Source organism: Tamandua tetradactyla, chromosome 4 (assembly GCF_023851605.1).
Source record: "Tamandua tetradactyla isolate mTamTet1 chromosome 4, mTamTet1.pri, whole genome shotgun sequence".
Taxonomy (NCBI): domain Eukaryota; kingdom Metazoa; phylum Chordata; class Mammalia; order Pilosa; family Myrmecophagidae; genus Tamandua; species Tamandua tetradactyla.
The window spans coordinates 5307322-5325976 of NC_135330.1; the positions used below are offsets into that span (position 1 = coordinate 5307322).

The window sequence follows — 18655 nt, forward strand, 5'->3', positions numbered from 1 at the left end:
TTACCTTTTAGACATTTGAGAGTTTCTGTGCTGCACACATCCACCCTCATAGTTGACAACTGTTTTTCCTTCAATTCTATCTGATCTTCTGAGCGCTTATATAGCAATAGCTCTTCAATGAGGGCCTGAGACTAAACACAGACCAGAGTCACATTTCATTCACCAGATTATTCACTTATTCTTATTCTACCTCTCCCCATTCAGAAACATGACTAAAGCCTAATAAATCCCTAAGAGGGGAAGGAAAAAACAACTTTACTTTTCCTCATAGTTAGGGATACCACATAAGGATTCTCAACGTCAAAACCAAATTTTCAAAGCCAACTGATGGATACAGCTTAAAGACTGAAATAGACAAAGCCTGCTTACATCTTCTTTAAATTTAAATCATAGAAACACATTTTTATTATGTTAAATCTAAGCAAGTTTTAATTTAGCAGAGCTTCAAAGAAAGATGAACATCCTTTCTGGCATAAATTCAAGAGAAAACTCAGCTGGTAATAAGATATTCTGGAAGAAGATTATTTCTTCAATTAGAGGAACAGATAAAACTTAAAGAAACCTAATCCTAATCTGTATTCCTCTCAAACGTGTTTAAAACATAATTGATATACAATTGAATAAAAATATTTATTAATGGGCCATACAGGAAAGTGTAACACAAAAGGGTATCGTGTTGGCATATTAAACATCTGTAACTTACTCGAAATTCTGCAACTATCTTAGACTTCAGAGCAGCTTTTGGATTCGTGGATGCTGTCGGAATTAAATAAAAGGTTATTAAGAATATAGACCCAAAGAACAAACTAATAATTTTAAAAATGTTCAGCTTTACACTCAAGGGTTTGCTCTTTGAATATATGTCAAACATGCACATTTAAATTAATGGAAAATGAAATTTAAAAGCTCGCAAATATGGTCTATATAAAAATATACTTTTTGGATAGCCTAACCTACTTACCTCCAGCAGACCCTTAGAGTCAAAGGCCTAGAATTACTGATTTGGAGATATTGAGACACATGAAGTACCTTTTATTCCTAGTCTGACTGAGTGTATGAGGCTCTCAATATGTCAAATTTATAATGTTCAAGAGCAGAACATCCAATTAATCCTGAGCACTGGCTGAAGAACATTACTTTCAAATTTCTATGTACTTAAGTTTTTTTTTTTTCCTGACCCAATTCATTACAAAAATAGGCAGGGAAAGTTGAACTTTGGCTGAAATGATGACTCTTGTTGTTCCTAAGCATGCAATTTATGACCAAAAGGATGTCAGAGTACTCCCTTAATCAGAAGGACTAGCATATGCTCACTGGAGCAAAACCATCCCAAGTATCTTGCTTCACCTCCCACTTCTTACTGTCTTCTACCTCGTTTCCCTCCACACCTTCAAAAAGTCACACTCAGTATTCCTCAGTTTGGCCCACAGCAGCCTACCACATGCAGCATTCCACTCCCTTGATCTCATGCTGGGTAAATATGATAAACAGGAGCTCCAGTTTAGAGAATGAGTTTCTGGCCAGGATTTGAGGCCCATATCTATTCTGGTAGAGTAGTATCCCCAAATCTGAAGGATTCATGGCTCTCACAGAAATGCTTCTTAATGCCTAGTCTCCTCTTCAGTTCTGTTCTTTAAAGCCAGCTGCCTCTAAGATCAAATATTTTTGAACCCGAGAGTTAGCCTGGGCATTATCAAATAATTTGTTTCTTCTTCCAATCCCCCAACTACTCTTGAATCTTCACTCATTTAAACCCTTTTCTGCATTTCCTTTGTTTAAAAGTTTTTGTTGTTTTTTAGAAGTAACTCCATGTTTAGCTTGGCTTGTTTAGTATAAGTCACTAGGAGCCTCCCAGGCCAGGCCTGGAAAACACAGGCTTGCCCATGATTTATGCCAGGTACGATGTCAAATGGTCTACATTTTCTTCTGCTCCAAAAACAGGAGGTAATTTTATATTAGTTGAGATTTTGTTCCTTACTTTGTGATTTCTTCCACTGCTTATTCGGTTGTTTGTTCAGATTTTCTTTCAGGTGCTTCTGAGTTTTGAAAGTGGTACCTGGAAAACATTTCAGTTTTTGCAATCTGGCATTATGGGAAGCTGTTCTGTCTGTCCACTTCAGTGCCAAAGTTGCAGCATGAAAAAAGGCAATCCGAGATTGTGTGTTGTTTCTTTCTTTCTTTTCTTTTATATTTATAAAAAAATAAAAGCACCCACCAGATCTAAGAAGCTGTTAAATAAACAATTTTTATAATAAAAAAATTATCAATTCTGAAAAGAATAGGGCAGGAGGCTTAAAAATATCAGAGATTCAACTGAAGAATTTAACAGCTTCTTAGAATATGCTATTTTTAAAGTAATTTTCTAGTCAAATGACGGTCATATTAGATATCACCAGCTTTTATTTAATGACTTAAGTACATGCATCAAATATATAGGAACTAAATGGCTTTTTTCAAAACAGGCACACAACTTACTGCAATTACAAATCAAAAGAGTCTAAAGACTGCCAATAAATGCTTGACTATCAGTTAGCTTTGAAAGAACTGAATCTGTCCAAAAATTCTCCAACAATTAAGGGGAGAAGGCAGTATGTATTAAACACAATGAACAGTTTAAAATGTTCAAAGCAAATGCAGGAAAATAATCAGATAGCTATCTTTACTTGATATGCTTGACTTTCCTTAATCAATAAAAATAAAACCCATCTCCCCCTAAAATGCAATTCTACTTAATTTTTAAATGGATGTATATTTTTATAAGTATTTAATTTTAAACAAACAGTGCCAGATTCCAGACATTATTTTTCATTATTAAGCAACAGGACCAGATCTGTAAGATATATATAAAACTAAAGATTGAATACCAAATGAAATTTTTCTTTTAGGAGAGAAAAGACACTTACTCAAAGCTTCTCTTAATGCCAGGATCATTTCTTCTGGGTATACATTTCTATCTTCCCAGATTTTAAAGATTCGTTCTATAGACTTAGAGACAGATGGATCCCTGAAGAAAAAGAAAAAGTGAGAGAGACACGTAAAAATGTTGATGTACATCCATCCCAAACTAGAAATCTGAAAATAAAGTTGTCAATAAAATTATTTTCCAAATGTCTTCTGCTGTTTAAACACTTTTTTATAGTGCCCAGGACTAAAGAAATCTTAAATACTCTTATTCACCACTTTTATCAGTGGCATAGAAGAGGCTACAGGTGACATACTGAACTTTCTGATAGATATGAAGTTGAGAACCAGTGTGCTAACTGACACAATGGTATCTCAAAAACTAGGCTGAATCTAATACGATGAAGTCTAATAAGAAACTGGTCCAAAAAACAACACCCCCCCCCCCACACACACACACATAGAAGGCTTGGGTGAAAATAATCATGACCCAATCACATATGCTAAATACTTTACAAAAAGCTACTGCATAAAATTATAAGAAATGAGGGAGGTGGGGGGGTATCACTTTATTTGGTTAAAAAATGAGCTTTTGTATTCAGGTTGGCCATCGCAGTTCTATAAAGTAGAAAAACAGAAAGAAAATCAATAAAGTAGAAGTGCCTGAGGAATAATTACCGGGAAATAGAAATTAAAACTATGTCTCATGTGGTACCATATGAGTAGAAAAAACAATGCGAGGAGGACATAACTGTGGTAAAGAAGAGGAATTAAATTGGTTATGTGTGAGCCCAGAAAGCAAAATAAGAACAAAGGTACAAAGTCAAAGGGAAATAAATTTCAGAAAAGAAGAAAATTCTAACATCTGCCATATGACAAAATGGGAAGGAACCTAACCTCCTGCTAAGCAACCTGATCAACTCATACATGACCTGAATTCACAGAGAATTTTTTTTGCTTAAGAACAGTAATTATAGGAAGCAAGAAAAAGCATTAAATTTCCTAGAGGTTTCTTTCTTTCTTTCTTTTTTTTTAATGCTGAGACCCTTCTTTTCACTATAAAAGAAATACATATCTATTGTAGATCACTAAAAAAATCTTGGGTAAGTATAAAAAAATATTTGCTCATTCTCACCAAATTTCAGTATTACTATCTTTCTCCAGTATATAGATGTTAGTATTGTATTTGAAACCAATGATATGTTTTCTTTTTCTTAACATGGCAAGCATTTCCCAATATTCCAATCAACTCTTTGCAAACATTACCTTTAATGATTATACAATACTCTATCATGTGGTTACACCAAAATTTACTACTGTCTCACTGCTAGATACTTAGGTTGTTTCCAGATTTCTGTTACCACAATTAATGATGCAATGAGTATCTTTTGGTTGAAGCCTTTCTTCTTTGATGAATTATTTTAAAGCAAATCCCAGTGATTATGTCATTTTTCTAAAAAATACTACTCTAAAAAAAAATTCTAACATTTTATTATATAACCAAAATGATACTACTGTATCTAATAAAATAAACAATGTTAACAAAATATAGACAGCAAGTCTATAATGAAATTTTCTTGAATATTTCAGAAATGCCATTTATGGATGGTTGGTTTGAACGGGGATTCAAAGAAAGTCAACATATTAACATTTGGGTATGTCTCTCAGGTTTCTTTTTTTTTAACTTTCCATTTTGAAATAATTTCAAACTTACAAAGTCAGTTGCAAAAATAATACAGTCCTTATACAGAGAACTCCAATATATCCCCAGCACTCAGATACCCAGATCTACCAATATTAACATTTTGACATCTTTGCATATCTATCTATCATCTGCTGAATATTTGAGAGCAGTTGCACATATCATATACCCTGAACACAATACTGCCATGTACATTTCCTACAAACAAGGATATTCACTTATGCACTCACCTTAAATGCAATTATCAAGTTCAAGAAATTTAATGTCGAAATAAAGCTTATATTCTATTTTCCAATTTGTTCATATGTCCCAATAATGTCCTCTTGAGTCTTTTCTCTTACATTCTTGGATCCCATCCAGTAGCATGTTTTGCATTTGTCATCTTTTTAGTTGTTCATTTTTTTTCTCTTTTTTAAATTGCAGAAAATATACAAAGTATTTCTTCCCATCCCAACCACTCCCAAGCATACCATTTAGTGGAATTAATCACATTCACAACGTTTCAATATCCTCATCATATCCCTTTACCCAAACAGGAACCCTTCACTCATTTTACACTAAATCCCCATTACCCCTGTTCCCACCCTGGTATCCTGTGCTCTACGTTCTGTCTCTCTGAGTTTGGATATTCTTTGATATTTTCTTTGTGATTACCATGGGGCATATATTCAGCATCCTAAATTTATAACAATCTAGTTGGCTTTGGAGCTAATTTCAATAGCCTAAACCATGTTCCTATGCCCTCTGCCACAAATCTTTATGTAGTTCTTGCTATAAATAACGTATTATACATTGAGTTCTAGACCATTGATTTATCATAACATTTTAAGCATGTGCCTTTTAGAGCCTGTAGGAAGTAAAAACTGGAGTTAGAAATCCAAAATATAACAGTACTGGCATGTTATTATGTTATGATAATACCTATGTTACGGGCATGTTATGATAATACCCATGTTATTATCTTTACTGGAGATCTTTATTTCTTTATGTGGTTTCCGCCAATTGTCTAGTGTTTCCTTTCAACCTGCAGAACTCCCTCTGCTATTTTTGCAGGGCTGCTCTAGGAGTAAGGTGAACAGTCCCTCAGCTTTTACCTGGGAATGTCTTAATCCTTCTGTGAAACTATTATGTATCTCAGAACAGCCATGTTTTAATCCTGACCCAGTCTTGTGGGGCCAGACCTACTGTTTAGGGTGGGAAACCTGTGATTAGATTGTTTCCATGGAGATATAATCCACTCAATTGTGAGTGACCTTTTGATAAGATGAAGCTGTGACCTCACCCAATCCAGGTGGGTCTGATTAGCTTACTAGAGTCCTTTAAAAGGGGAAACATTCTGGAGAAACCTCAGATGCAGATGCTTGGAGATGCATGGAGTGTTGACAGACAGAACAGATGCCTAGAGAGACACCTGGAGTCCAGCAGATGTGTCATGTGCCTAACCATGAGATACTAAGCAAGCCAGAACCCAGAGTTGTGTACTGAAGGAGCTAAGTGAAGGCCCACAGCTGCTTAGAGAGGAAGCCACTGGCTCCAGAAGCTGGAAGCCATGGAATCAGGAACAAGGACAAGCAGATGCCAGCCATGTGCCCTCCCACATGGCAGACATCAGTTTTTTTTTGGAGTTATCTTTCTCTTGATGCCTTAGTTTGGACATTCCTATGACCTTAGAACTGTAAACTTGCAATTTAATATATTTCCTTTTTAAAAGCTGTTCAATTTCTGGTATACTGCATTCCGGTAGCTTTAGCAAACTAATACACCCTTCTCCATTTTTAAAAGACAGTTTTCCTGGATATAGTTTTCTCTGGTTGGCAATTTTTTACTGTCAGCACTCTAAGTATGCCTTCACTGCCTTCTTGTCTCCATGGTTTTTCTGATAAATTGACATTTACTGTTACTGAGGTTCCCTTGTATACCACATACTACTTCTCTCTTGCAGTTTTCAGAATTCTCTTTACCTTTGGCATGTGACAGTTTGAATAGGCTGTAGCATATAAATATGTTCTTTGAGCGTATTTAGGACCTTTAAAAAACATCTTTGTCTGAAATGTCCCAGGTCAGATCACATCCCCTTCATTGATGATTTCTATTTCTGTATGCTTAAGCTGCTGGAATGCAATATACCAGAAATGGACTGGCTTTTACAATGGGATTTATTAACTTACAATTTACAGTTCTAAGGCCATGAGCATGTCCTAACTAATGCATCATCTGGATGATATTCAGACTGTGAAGACAGGCCACTGGCATCTGGGACACCTTTGTCATAGGGGAAGGCACACAGTGATATCTGCTGTCCTTCTCTCCCAGGTTTCACTGCTTCCAGCTTCTAGCTTCAGTGACATCCTCTCAGCTTCTCTAGGGCTTCTTTCTGGGATCTTTCTGTGCGTCCTTTATCCTCTCATAAAGAACTTCAGTAAAAGGATTACAATGCACCTTGAATAGGATGGGCCACATCTCAAATGAGAAAACCTAACCAAAATGTCCTACCCACAACAGGTCTATATCCACAGGAATGGATTAAAAGAACATGGCCGTTTCTGGGATGTAACAGCTTAAAAGTTTCTAATGCTTTAATACTTTCTTTTGCCTGGTCATACTTTGTTTCTTTGTATATTTTATAATCTTTTTATAAGACGACATTTTGATATTTTAATGTAAATAATCTAAAACTCATAGTGAGTGGGGGTGGGGATCTAAATGTGCTAATTCACCCTTATGGTGGTTTGTTTCTAAATGTGTTTGATGATCTTTGATTGTCAGCATATTTCTGTTTGATCTTAATCTATGGGATTCCTAGTGGCCTAAATAGAAAATATGTTACTCAAGAGAGAATCTATATCAGAAGCCATGGGAAACTAACAATTCAGGATCGCTCTGGCCCCTCTCCAGAGTCCAAGGCTGAATGGCCAGATCATATGCTACAAATGACCCAGGCACTTTGCTTAATGTCAGCTCTGCGGTTCTAATTTGTTCATTCTTCCCGGTTCAGATTATGTTTTGTCAAGAATGTACTTGTTCTATAACAAACTGACCCTCAGAAGAGATAGGTGGTCATCCTGCCAGAAATCAAGTCATAAGTAAATATCTGTTTTATTCTACAAGACCATAGGGCTACTTCAGGGAAGAGATTAAGTTATTTATCATTGTTTCTTCAGTGCCTACGTGATGCTCACTAAATAGTAGCGGAATGAATGACAATTGGATTCTGTCATTTTCAAACCAAATTATTCACTATGAAATCACAGTAGCTATCCACCAAAGTGCTCAAGTAAAATATACTGGAAAAATAGCAACTGTTACCTCTTTTCTGTGTGAACAACAAAAGCTTTAAAATTTTTTAAGTTTAGGCTATGTTATCATATGGTTTTTAATATACTGAGAAAAAGATCTACTTGACTTGGTTCATACACTTTTACAGCAACTTCTCTTTTGTTTACTATTAGTCACTTGAATTCCCTATTCATATGGACAAACTTACAGGAAAAAAAAATCATCATACTACCGTGGGAAAAAAAAGGTGTAAGTGACAGATACAGTTACCAATGAACAACCTAATGGTGAAAATGCCTCAGGTGAACTGACTAGGACAATAATACTGTTATGGTTTGGGTGTTCACACCCCCTTGAACTCTCTATATACTAACTTAGATTTGTATAACTATTATTATTATTATTTCTTATAAATGCATTCTGACGACATTCATAGCAAATTATGAAAACCTCATTTTGTATTTGGTGAAACTTGTGACTTTCAAGAGTTCAGAAGTGAATTACTGGTTTAGAACAAACCTAAGAAAATGTACATAGAAGTACAGAGTTATAGGATATAGTAAAAATTGCACTAGGTGAGGAGCCCAGATGTTTCAGTCCTGGCTTAAAGTCTTTTGGCAAGATGATTTTTACTAGGTAAATTCTGTCTGCTCTAAAATTCTTATATTCTAGCTATATTCGCTGTTTTCTATATAAAAGAACACACAAATTCTTACAGTTCAACCATGTTTTGTATATGGGAAGTCTCATAAAAGAAAATAAAACTTAAAAGAAAATCCAGAACAGCAGTTTCACTTACGTTGTTATCCTGGTTCTTTATTTTTGCCATTACTGATCACTAGTATCAATTTTTACGGAATTTACAATTATCACCATACAACATAAAACATTTTGCTATAAACTGTTTTATACAGTTTGATGTCATTTCTGATATATCTTCTTCTCCCCACAATTATAATTTCTGTGGGGTGAAAACCAAGTATTATACCTTTGCTGTGTTTCCCCAGAATGCCAGGTACTCAGTAGATATTAATTGTTGTCCAATATATAAATAACAGAAAATTGGCTGATTCTGCAAAACTGCTGAAGTGTTCAATAGATGCTTCTTATGTTCAACCTCCCCACACTCCGACCTTTAAAGAGTAACGTATTAGCAAATTATTTCAAAGCACAAAATTGATGAACAGTAGCAGAGGAGGTACCATAGTATCATGGTTAAAATAAAACAGCTAGACAGCATAATTATGTGCTTCATTCAGGGAAATATCTTTCTTTTTAATACCTTAATTCTGGATGTTGTCAAAATAATCTACTAAATATTTACTAAGAGTCTTCCAGGTTCTTAGTAAATATTTGCTGAATGACTGAATAGAACACTAAACTGTGGGTCAACTCAAAGGGGAGGCTCTAACTATTTAATCCATAGACCTTGGAGCTCAGAAATAATAGATTAGACAAAATTTATTTCACTTTATTGCTACTATCCCTGAAATAATACCCATTTATGCAGCTTATCTTTCTTTGTCTGTTATAAATATCTTCTCTAGTGTGTCACTTGTCTAATTTTATGGTGTCCTGTGCAATGCAAAAATTGATACAAATTCATAGTTTCTAAAATACATAATCTGTGCTTTGTGTTTTAAGGACTTTTCACCCCTTGTAGTTATAAAAATATTCATATTTTCTTCTAACATTTTCAAGTTTTGTTTTATACACCAAGGTTTTTCATTTAGTTTATCTGGAACATATTTTTGCATATGGAGTAGGGAGATTTTTTTTTCACATGAAAAGTCTATGTCCAAGAATCATTTATTGACAAGTTCATCTTTCTCCCATGGATTTGTAATGCAACTTCTATCATTCAACAAGGTCTCATATAGTATGGGTCCATTTCTGGGCTGTCCGTTTTATTCCTTTAATCTATTTGTCTATTCTTGTATCAGCAACATATTCTTTTAATTGTTTTTTATAGCCAAACAGTCTTGATATTTCACAGGCTAAGTCCTACCTGCTTTTTCTCTCAGTTGTCTTGACTAATCCTAGACATTGATTCTTCTAAATGAATTTCAGAATCGTGGCAACAGTTCTTCAAAAAGTCTTACTGGGATTTTGCCTAGAGCATATTGTATTTACATATAATACTTTATGTCTTTTTGAAACAATTTATAACTTTTTCCATAAAGATTTCTAACACTTTTTTTCTAGGTACCTGTTCTGGTTCCCTAGGCTGCTGAAAGCAGATACATGAAATGGGTTGGCTCAAACAATGGGAATTTATTAGCTTACTGTAAGCTTGAGCTTACAGTTCAAGGCTGGGAAAATTCAAGGCTGGGAAAATGTCCATATCAAGCCATCATCAAGACGATGCTTTCTTGCGAAGACCGGATGCAACAATCCTTGGGTCTTCTGCCATAATGCAAGGCACATAGCAGCGTTTGCTGGTCTCTCCCTTCTCTTTCGGGTTTTGCTGCTTTCATCTTTTTGCTTCCTTGGCTCTCTCTCTCTCTGTATTCATTCTCTTTATAAAAATTTTAGTATAAGATTAAGACCCATCCTAATGAGATGGGTCACACCTTAATCGAAGTAGCCCCATCAAAAGATCCTACTTACAATGGATTTATACCCACAAGAATAGATTAGATTTAAGAACATGTTTTTCTAGGGTAAATACAGCTTCAAATCACCTTTACAACTTTTAACTGTTAATGCGAAAAATATTTTTTCTCTTTATTTACTTTTACTTACACTACTTACTTTTACTTACTTCTTATTTGTTGATTGATTTATTTTTACGTGAGCAGACTTATTTATTTATTTATTTTTACATGTGCAGGCACTGGAAATTGAACCCGGGTCTCTGGCTTGGCAGGCGAGAATTCTGCTACTGAGCCACCACTGCACCATTGTCTATTTTATTTTTTAATTGGCAATTTCTGGTGGATTGAAATGCCAGCAGCCTTGCTAAGTTGTTTTTAGTTTGTAAATTCTCTTGGATTTCCTAGGTAGATCATCACAATGCTTCCACTGACATATTACTGCCAAGTTATTGCACTGACTACATTTTTATAGTTCAACAAATATAAAACAGAATTTACAAATAAAACATAAAGAAAACCAATACATTCATATTAACATTAATTAAAACATAATATTTTGTTGAAACCACTTGCAAATTACAATGTGAATATGACATTTAATGCATACATGGTTTTTAATTCAGCAAGTGTATAATGCACTTATTTTACCATTTTTCTCTATTTGAACTACCACAAAAGGTAGTTTCATAGTATACAGTGAAATCGTTAGTGCTTCAATTAAGGCAAGCAATTATTTATATATGAAACCCATCTTCAATCTTTTCTCATTAGCTGCTGCTATCTCATGTCAAAATGCAATAATAAATACATGTTAATACAGACACTGAAATGAGCCACAGAACTGTTATAAGCTGATCATACCAATAATACTGAATAAGCTTACAATTATTTTTCAATTATTATAAAATAAAAAACATAAAATTTCTCATATTCTTACATCCTTTAAACTACACCGTGGACCTTCTCAGGAGTTTTGTTTCAGTTACCCAAATACTGCCTGAATGCAATACACCAGAAACGGACTGGCTTTTATAAAGGGTATTTATTTAGTTACAAATTTAGTTCTTTGGAAGAAAGGCAGCTGGCTTTCCTGTGGCTTTCTCTGTCAGATGGGAAGGCACACTATGACACCTGCTGGTCTTCCCTCCCAGCTTCTGGGTTCAAATCGCTTTACCCAGGGCGATTCCTTTTTGCTGGGTTTGAGCTGCTGTGCACTCTTCTATCCTCTCTTTTAAGTCTCCAACTAATTAAATGAAACATCACTCACTGGGGAAGGCAACCACTTAGTTAACTGCAGATGTAATCACTCAGATGAATTTCACATGCTGATGATTTAAGGTCCACAGCAACAGAACAACAGAGCACTATCATCTGGCCAAGTTGATACTTGAACTTGACAACTATGAGTACCTAGGCCTGGTTTACAGCACTTCACAGTATTTCCAACTATCATCCATCTTACAAACATGCTAGGAGCAGAAGCTCAAAATCTGCGGGATAGGAGGTGGCGACAAAAAATAACTGAATCAATTACAATGCAGTGTGTCATGTGCCATGATTGAGGAATAGAAAAGGTATAACGATTGCAAAGAGGAAGAATTTTTCAGTCCAGACAGGGAAGTGGAAATAGGGGAGAATTTCTTAGGGAATCTGAATCTTTAAGGATGATGGAGAGATGGAGTGAGCAGAGCTCTAAAGAACTTATCATTTAACTGGCAATATTATTCTTGTAACAGAAAGCTTTTTTTGATCTTTTGGCTATTCTGCTCTGTTTTATTATACAATTTATTCTTCTGGGCCACTAATTCAATTTTCAAAGGGAATCAAACTCTTCAATTCATATATTTAACATTATAATTTGAAAATCATGTTTAGTCCACATAAGTCTTACTTTTGCGAAATGTGAAATATATGACAGAAAAGCTTCATAAAACAAATATATGTATGATTATTTAACAAATCATTCTAAAGCAAATACCTATGTCAAGAAATAAAACATTGCTAGCTTCCATTACTCACTGGACATGTTCAAAAATCACATTTTCTTCCACCTACCTAAGATGGTGAACTGTTTCCTTACCATTCTTCAGAGTTTTAACACATGAGAATGTATGAAAAATAGTTTATTTTTGGCAAATTTGAATATAAATGAAATCATACCATATATACATAAATATTCCCTTGTACTTTCAATTGGCATTTTGTGAGATTTCTCTATGCTGAATGTAACTGGAATTCATTACTTCTGTTTACGTTTTATTGTATGAATATGCCACAATTATCCACCTTACTACAGAAAAATATCTGGGTTGTTTTTAATTTCTTCTTGGAAAACTATGGGCAATGTTGCTATAAAAATTCCCTTCCATTAATTTTGCTGAACATATGCAAGTTTCTCAGAGACAAACAGATGCCCAGGGGATACAATCACTAGACCACAGGGTATACATGACAAACCGTTTTCAAAAGTGGTTGCACCCAAACACATGGAGCCCAGAATGGGAATGAAGGCTTCAAATTCTGTATAGTGTATGTAATACCCACATACATTCCAGAGTATGTTGGGCAGATAATTAAAAAGTATAGGCAAACTCCCTTGAGGGAACTGTAGAAAAACTATGAAGTACTGAATTTTCCCATCTGGGAAACCTCTGATATTCTCTCAAACACTAGGGACTCCCCAGTTAATTGGGCAAGCCCCTGAACTTCAGGCTTTCTCTTATGAAACTTATGTACTTATAATTATGCCTAACAGTTAATTCCAGAGAATTTGTAAGACCTCAGTCCTAGGTTTTCTTTAGAGTTAATAGGAATGATATTGTTTGGGGTTTGGCAAACCGTGGCAGTTAGCAATAACTTGCAGAAGTTTGCATAAGAGTAGCCTCCAGAATAGTTTCTTGACTGTATTTGAACTCTCTTAGCCACTGATACCTTATTTTGTTACATTTTTGTTGCTCAGATGTTGCTTCACACAATCTCTCTCTCTCTAAGCTCCAATCTCCAAGTAAAATCATTATCCTCCCCCACTATATGAGCCATGACATCCAGAGGTGTGAGTCTCCCTGGCAATGTGGAACATGACTCCCAGTGATGAGCCCAGCCCTGGCATCATGGGATCAGCAATGCCTTCCTGACCTAAAGGGGGAAAAATGTAACAAAATAAGGTATCAGTGGCTAAGAGAGTTCAAATACAGTCAAGAAACTATTCTGGAGGCTACTCTTATGCAAACTTCTGCAAGTTATTGCTAACTGCCACGGTTTGCCAAACCCCAAACAATATCATTCCTATTAACTCTAAAGAAAACCTAGGACTCTGAGGTCTTACAAATATTGCACGCACTAAGTTTACTTTTCAGAAACCTATAACCTTCACATGGTTCCTATGCCAGATAAGTCCTGAAACTGAGAAGTGTGGGTATCTATAAAAACATCAACTCATTCCATCCCCCATCCCATATTGTCAACACCACTTTTCACCATGAAAAAAAAATTAGAATGGGCATAACTCAAATGTAACTCAAGACTGAAGAGGTGGAATTATAAAAGCAACGTGAGGATTTCACAAATGAGCATGACTACTGAATCATATTGACATTTATTTTTAGTCTCCAGTGTCTTGGAGCAGCTATAAGGAAAAACCTGAAATTGTGGAACTGTAACCCACACTGAACTTTGAAATCTGTATCTGTTCTATAACTGTCTGTTATAATGTACTTTGAAATTTCTTGTTTTATATATATATATAATTTCACAATTAAAAACATGCCAAAAAAAAGTGGTTTTACCAAGTAATCCTTAAACCAGTAGTATATAGGAACTTCTATCATGGCATAATCTTGCTAATGTTTATGTTGGTAGACTTTAGAGTTTTTTGCCCTATCACTTAGGTAAGCATGCCAGTTATTATTTTATTGCCTCTCAGCTCCAAACTCCAAACCCACACTTCTTTGCCTCGTTTATGATACTGGAACTAGACTCTGCAAATGGAGCACACTGCAAGGCTGGAAGAGGTAGCAGGGATTTTTTTGTTGTTGTTGTTGCTCTATTCTCAAGTAAATTGTCAAAACAGGAGTCTTGGCATCATTTTAGCACATGGAGGGCTGTGCCCCAGCCTATTTCTTTGCCAACAGTTACTGTGACAATTCACCTTCTCAGAGGACTGAATTTCACCAAGAAGGGGAAGAAGGCTCCTTATTCACTCTTCCCTCAGATCCAGGGGTAAATAGATGTTTGAAGCAGATACTATTCTGTCACACCTTAGACTTACATTTTATCCATCATAGTAATTATCTTTAACCCACTCACAGTTCTTTATATTAAATTTTCCCTTCAACTTCCCCAAGTGGAATTTTTAAAAAATATTTTATTAATTAAAAAAAATTACAAGAAACACAAACATTCCCAACACATACGCTCAGCAACACACAATATCATCACATAGTTGCATATTCATCATCATGATCATTTCCCAGAACATTAGCATCAATTCAGAAAAAGAAATAAAAAGACAGCAGAAAAATATAACAAACAGAAAAAAAAAATTTTACAGGCCATACCCCTTACTGATCCCTTTCATTGAGCACTAGCATTTCAAACTAAACCTATTTTAACATTTGTTCCCCCTATTTTTTATTTTTATACCAGATGTTCCTCTCATCTGTTGACAACGTAGATAAAAGGAACATCAGACACAAGGTTTTCATAATCATACAGTCATATTGTGAAAGCTGTATCATTATACAATCATCCTCAAGAAACATGGCTACTGAACACAGCTCTACATTTTCAGGCAGTTCCCTCCAGTGTCTCCATTACATCTTGGATAACAAGGTGATATCTACTTAATACATAAGAATCACCTCCAGGATAACCTCTCGACTCTGTTTGGAATCTCTCAGCCATTGACACTTTGTCTCATTTCGCTCTGCCCCATTTTGGTCAAGAAGGTTTTCTCAATCCCTTGATGCTGGGTCTCAGCTCATTCTAGAGTTTTTCTCAATCCCTTGATGCTGAATCTCAGCTCATTCTGGGATTTCTGTTCCACGCTGCCAGGAAGATCCACACCCCTGGGAGTCATGTCCCACGTAGACAGGGGGAGGGTGGTGAGTCTGCTTCCTGTGTTGGCTGGAGAGAGGGGCCACATCTGAGCAACAAAGAGGTTCTCTTGGGGGTGACTCTTGGGCTTAATTTTAAGTAGGCTTGACCTATCCACTGTGGGGTTAAGTTTCATATGAACAAACCCCAAGACTGGGGGCTCAACCTATAGCTTTGGTTGTCCACACTGCTTGTGAGAATATCAAGAATTCAACTCGGGGAAGTTGAGTTTTCCCCCGTTCTCACCATTCCCCGAAGGGGACTTTGCAAATACTTTTCCACTCACTGATCAAATCACTCTGGGTCACCTGGAAAAACCAACAAAATCTCATGTCCTATACAAAGTTCCATGTACCTAAGGTGTTCAATCAACTATCTACATAAGTTATATTAGGAGATACACTAGTCAAAGTATAGATTTGTACCAAATAAATAGTTTTTGCTTTAGTCTCACACATTAGTTGAAATTTTTAAGTATTAAGTACCATCTATTTTCAGCACACTGCAGTAATGACATTCTTTTGCTCTTCCTCATGTAAAAACATTTTTTAAAGTTAGTACATTTAGTCACTATCACTATACACTCCAGGCATTCCTAGATTACACCATCTCAATCTTTATCGTCTATCTTTCTTTGTGATTTCATTTATGCCCCAGCCTTCCTCCCTCTATCATTTTCATATGCAGCTTCATTCAGAGTTTTAACATAATTGTATTACAGTTAGGTAATATTGTGCTGTCCATTTCTGAGTTTTTATATTCAGTCCTGCTGCACAATCTGTATCCCTTCAGCTCCAATTACCCAATATCTCACCCTATTTCTATCTCCTGATGGTCTCTGTTACCAAGGAAATATTCCAAGTTTATTCACTAATGTCAGTTCCTATCAGTGAGACCATACAGAATTTGTCCTTTTGTTTCTGGCTAATCACACTCAGCATAATGTCCTTAAGGTCCATTCATGTTGTTACATACTTCATAACTTTATTCTGTCTTACAGCTGCATAATATTCCATCTTATGTAAATGTCACAGTTTGTTTAGTCAACTGTCTGTTGATGGACATTTTGGCTGTTTCCATCTCTTGGTAATTGTTAATAATGCTGCTGTAAACATTGGTGTGTAAATGTCCATTTGTGTCCTTGGCCTCGTGTCCTTTGAGTAGAGACAGCATATAGATGGGTCCTGTTTTTTAATCCATTCTGCCAGACTATGTCTTTTGATTGGAGAGTTTAATCCATTACCATTCAGTGTTATTACTGCATGGGTAGTACTTTCTTCTACTATTTTGCCTTCTGGATTTATATGTCAAATCTAATTTTCCTTCTTTTTACCTTTACTCATAGTCTTCCTTTCTACACTCTTCTCCACACCTCTCTCTTCTGTCTTCGTATCTGTCTCTAGTGTTCCCTTTAGTATTTCTTGCAGAGCTGGTCTCTTGGTCACAAATTCTCTCAGTGATTTTTTGTCTGAAAATGTTTTAATTTCTCCCTCGTTTTTCGAAGGACAATTCTGCTGGATATAGAATTCTTGGTTGGCAGTTTTTCTCTTTTAATAATTTAAATATATTATCCCACTGTCTTCTCGCCTCAATGGTTTCTGCTGACAGATCTGCGCATAGTCTTATTGGATTTCCCTTGTATGTGATGGATTGCTTTTCTCTTGCAGCTTTCAAGATCCTCTCTTTCTCTTTGACCTCTGACGTTCTGATTATTAAATGTCTTGGAGTATGTCTATTTGGATCTATTCTCTTTGGGGTACGCTGCACTTCTTGGATTTGTAATTTTAAGTCTTTCATAAGAGTTTTTCAGTGATAATTTCCTCCATTAGTTTTTCTCCTCCTTTCCCCTTCTCTTCTCCTTCTGGGACACCCATAACACGTATATTCGTGCGCTTCATATTGTCTTTCAATTCCCTGAGTCCCTGCTCATATTTTTCCATTTTTTCCTATAGTTTCTGTTTCTTGTCGGATTTCAGATGTTCTGTCCTCCAGTTCAGAAATCCTATGTTCTGTCTCTCGAAATCTACCATTGTAGGTTTCCATTGTTATTTTTCAACTCTTCTACTGTCTTTCATTCCCATAAGTTCTGTGATTTGTTTTTTCAGACTTTCAGTTTCTTCTTTTTGTTCTTTCTTTGCCTTCTTTATATCCTCCCTCAATTCATTGGTTTGGGTTTTGATGAGGTTTTCCATGTCTGTTCGTACATTCTGAATTAATTGTTTCAGCTCCTGTATGTCATTTGAATTGCTGGTTTGTTCCTTTGACTGGGCCATATCTTCAATTTTCCTAGTGTGATTTGTTATTTTTTGCTGGTGTCTAGGCATTTAATTACCTTAATTAGTTTATTCTGGAGATTGCTTTCACTTCTTTTATCTAGGGTTTTGTTGCTGGATGAATTTGTTGTCTATCTGTTCTTTGACATTCCGTTCAGCTTTAGATGGACCTTTAGCTTAAGTTTTGTTTAACAGAGGAGAATTTTTCAGTTCTTGTTTTCTTGTTTCTTGCCCTGCTTGTGTGGTGCCTTTCCCCCACACACACTTAGGAGGGTCTACTTAGATATTATATACCCCAGCCAGATTTTCCCAGACCAAACTGGTCTCCTGTCAGGAGGAAAGAGTCACCTGCATTGGTTTTCCCTAAGGGTGAGACCCAGCAGGTTGAAAGACTTTCCTGTGAAGTCTCTGGGCTGTTTTTCTTATCCTGCCCAGTATGTGGCGCTTGTCTGACTGCAGGTCCCACCAGCATAAGATGACTTTAACTTTGGCTGGGGGCGTGGTGGAGACAGAGGAGAGGTTGTAGGCTTGTTTTAATGGCTTCAAATTACCAAGCCCTGGGGTCTGAATTCCTTGGAGGGATTCCACCTCGGTGGGGCTTCACCCCTTCCCTGGGGAAGGCACAGGCTCCAGACGAGTCCCCAAAAGAGCTCACATCTGCCTATGCCTGGGGCAGTTGCAGCCTGAAAAGTCCTGCCACTGTATCAGAGCAGTCAAGCCTTTGTAGATACACAAGCACAAAAACCTCTGTTTCCTTCTTTTTTTTTTCCCCCCCTTTTCTGTCAGTCCTGCCCCCTTGGCGCCGGGGCAAA

At 36.1% G+C, this 18655-nt stretch overlaps 1 protein-coding gene across 6 annotated transcripts in view; it reads right to left on the minus strand.

Moving 5' to 3' along the window:
* Positions 1-18655, minus strand: part of RPRD2 (regulation of nuclear pre-mRNA domain containing 2) — a 186211-nt gene that overhangs the window by 41484 nt on the left and 126072 nt on the right. For 3 of the 6 annotated variants that reach the window (XM_077156140.1, XM_077156144.1, XM_077156142.1), the window contains exons 3-6: positions 2904-3004; positions 1979-2056; positions 704-756; positions 5-131 (exon numbers count right to left, since the gene is read on the minus strand). In XM_077156140.1, coding sequence (XP_077012255.1) covers positions 5-131; positions 704-756; positions 1979-2056; positions 2904-3004 — 359 coding nt within the window. The remainder of the gene's footprint in view (positions 1-4; positions 132-703; positions 757-1978; positions 2057-2903; positions 3005-18655) is intronic. The other 3 variants (XM_077156141.1, XM_077156145.1, XM_077156143.1) reach the window with 1 other exon arrangement.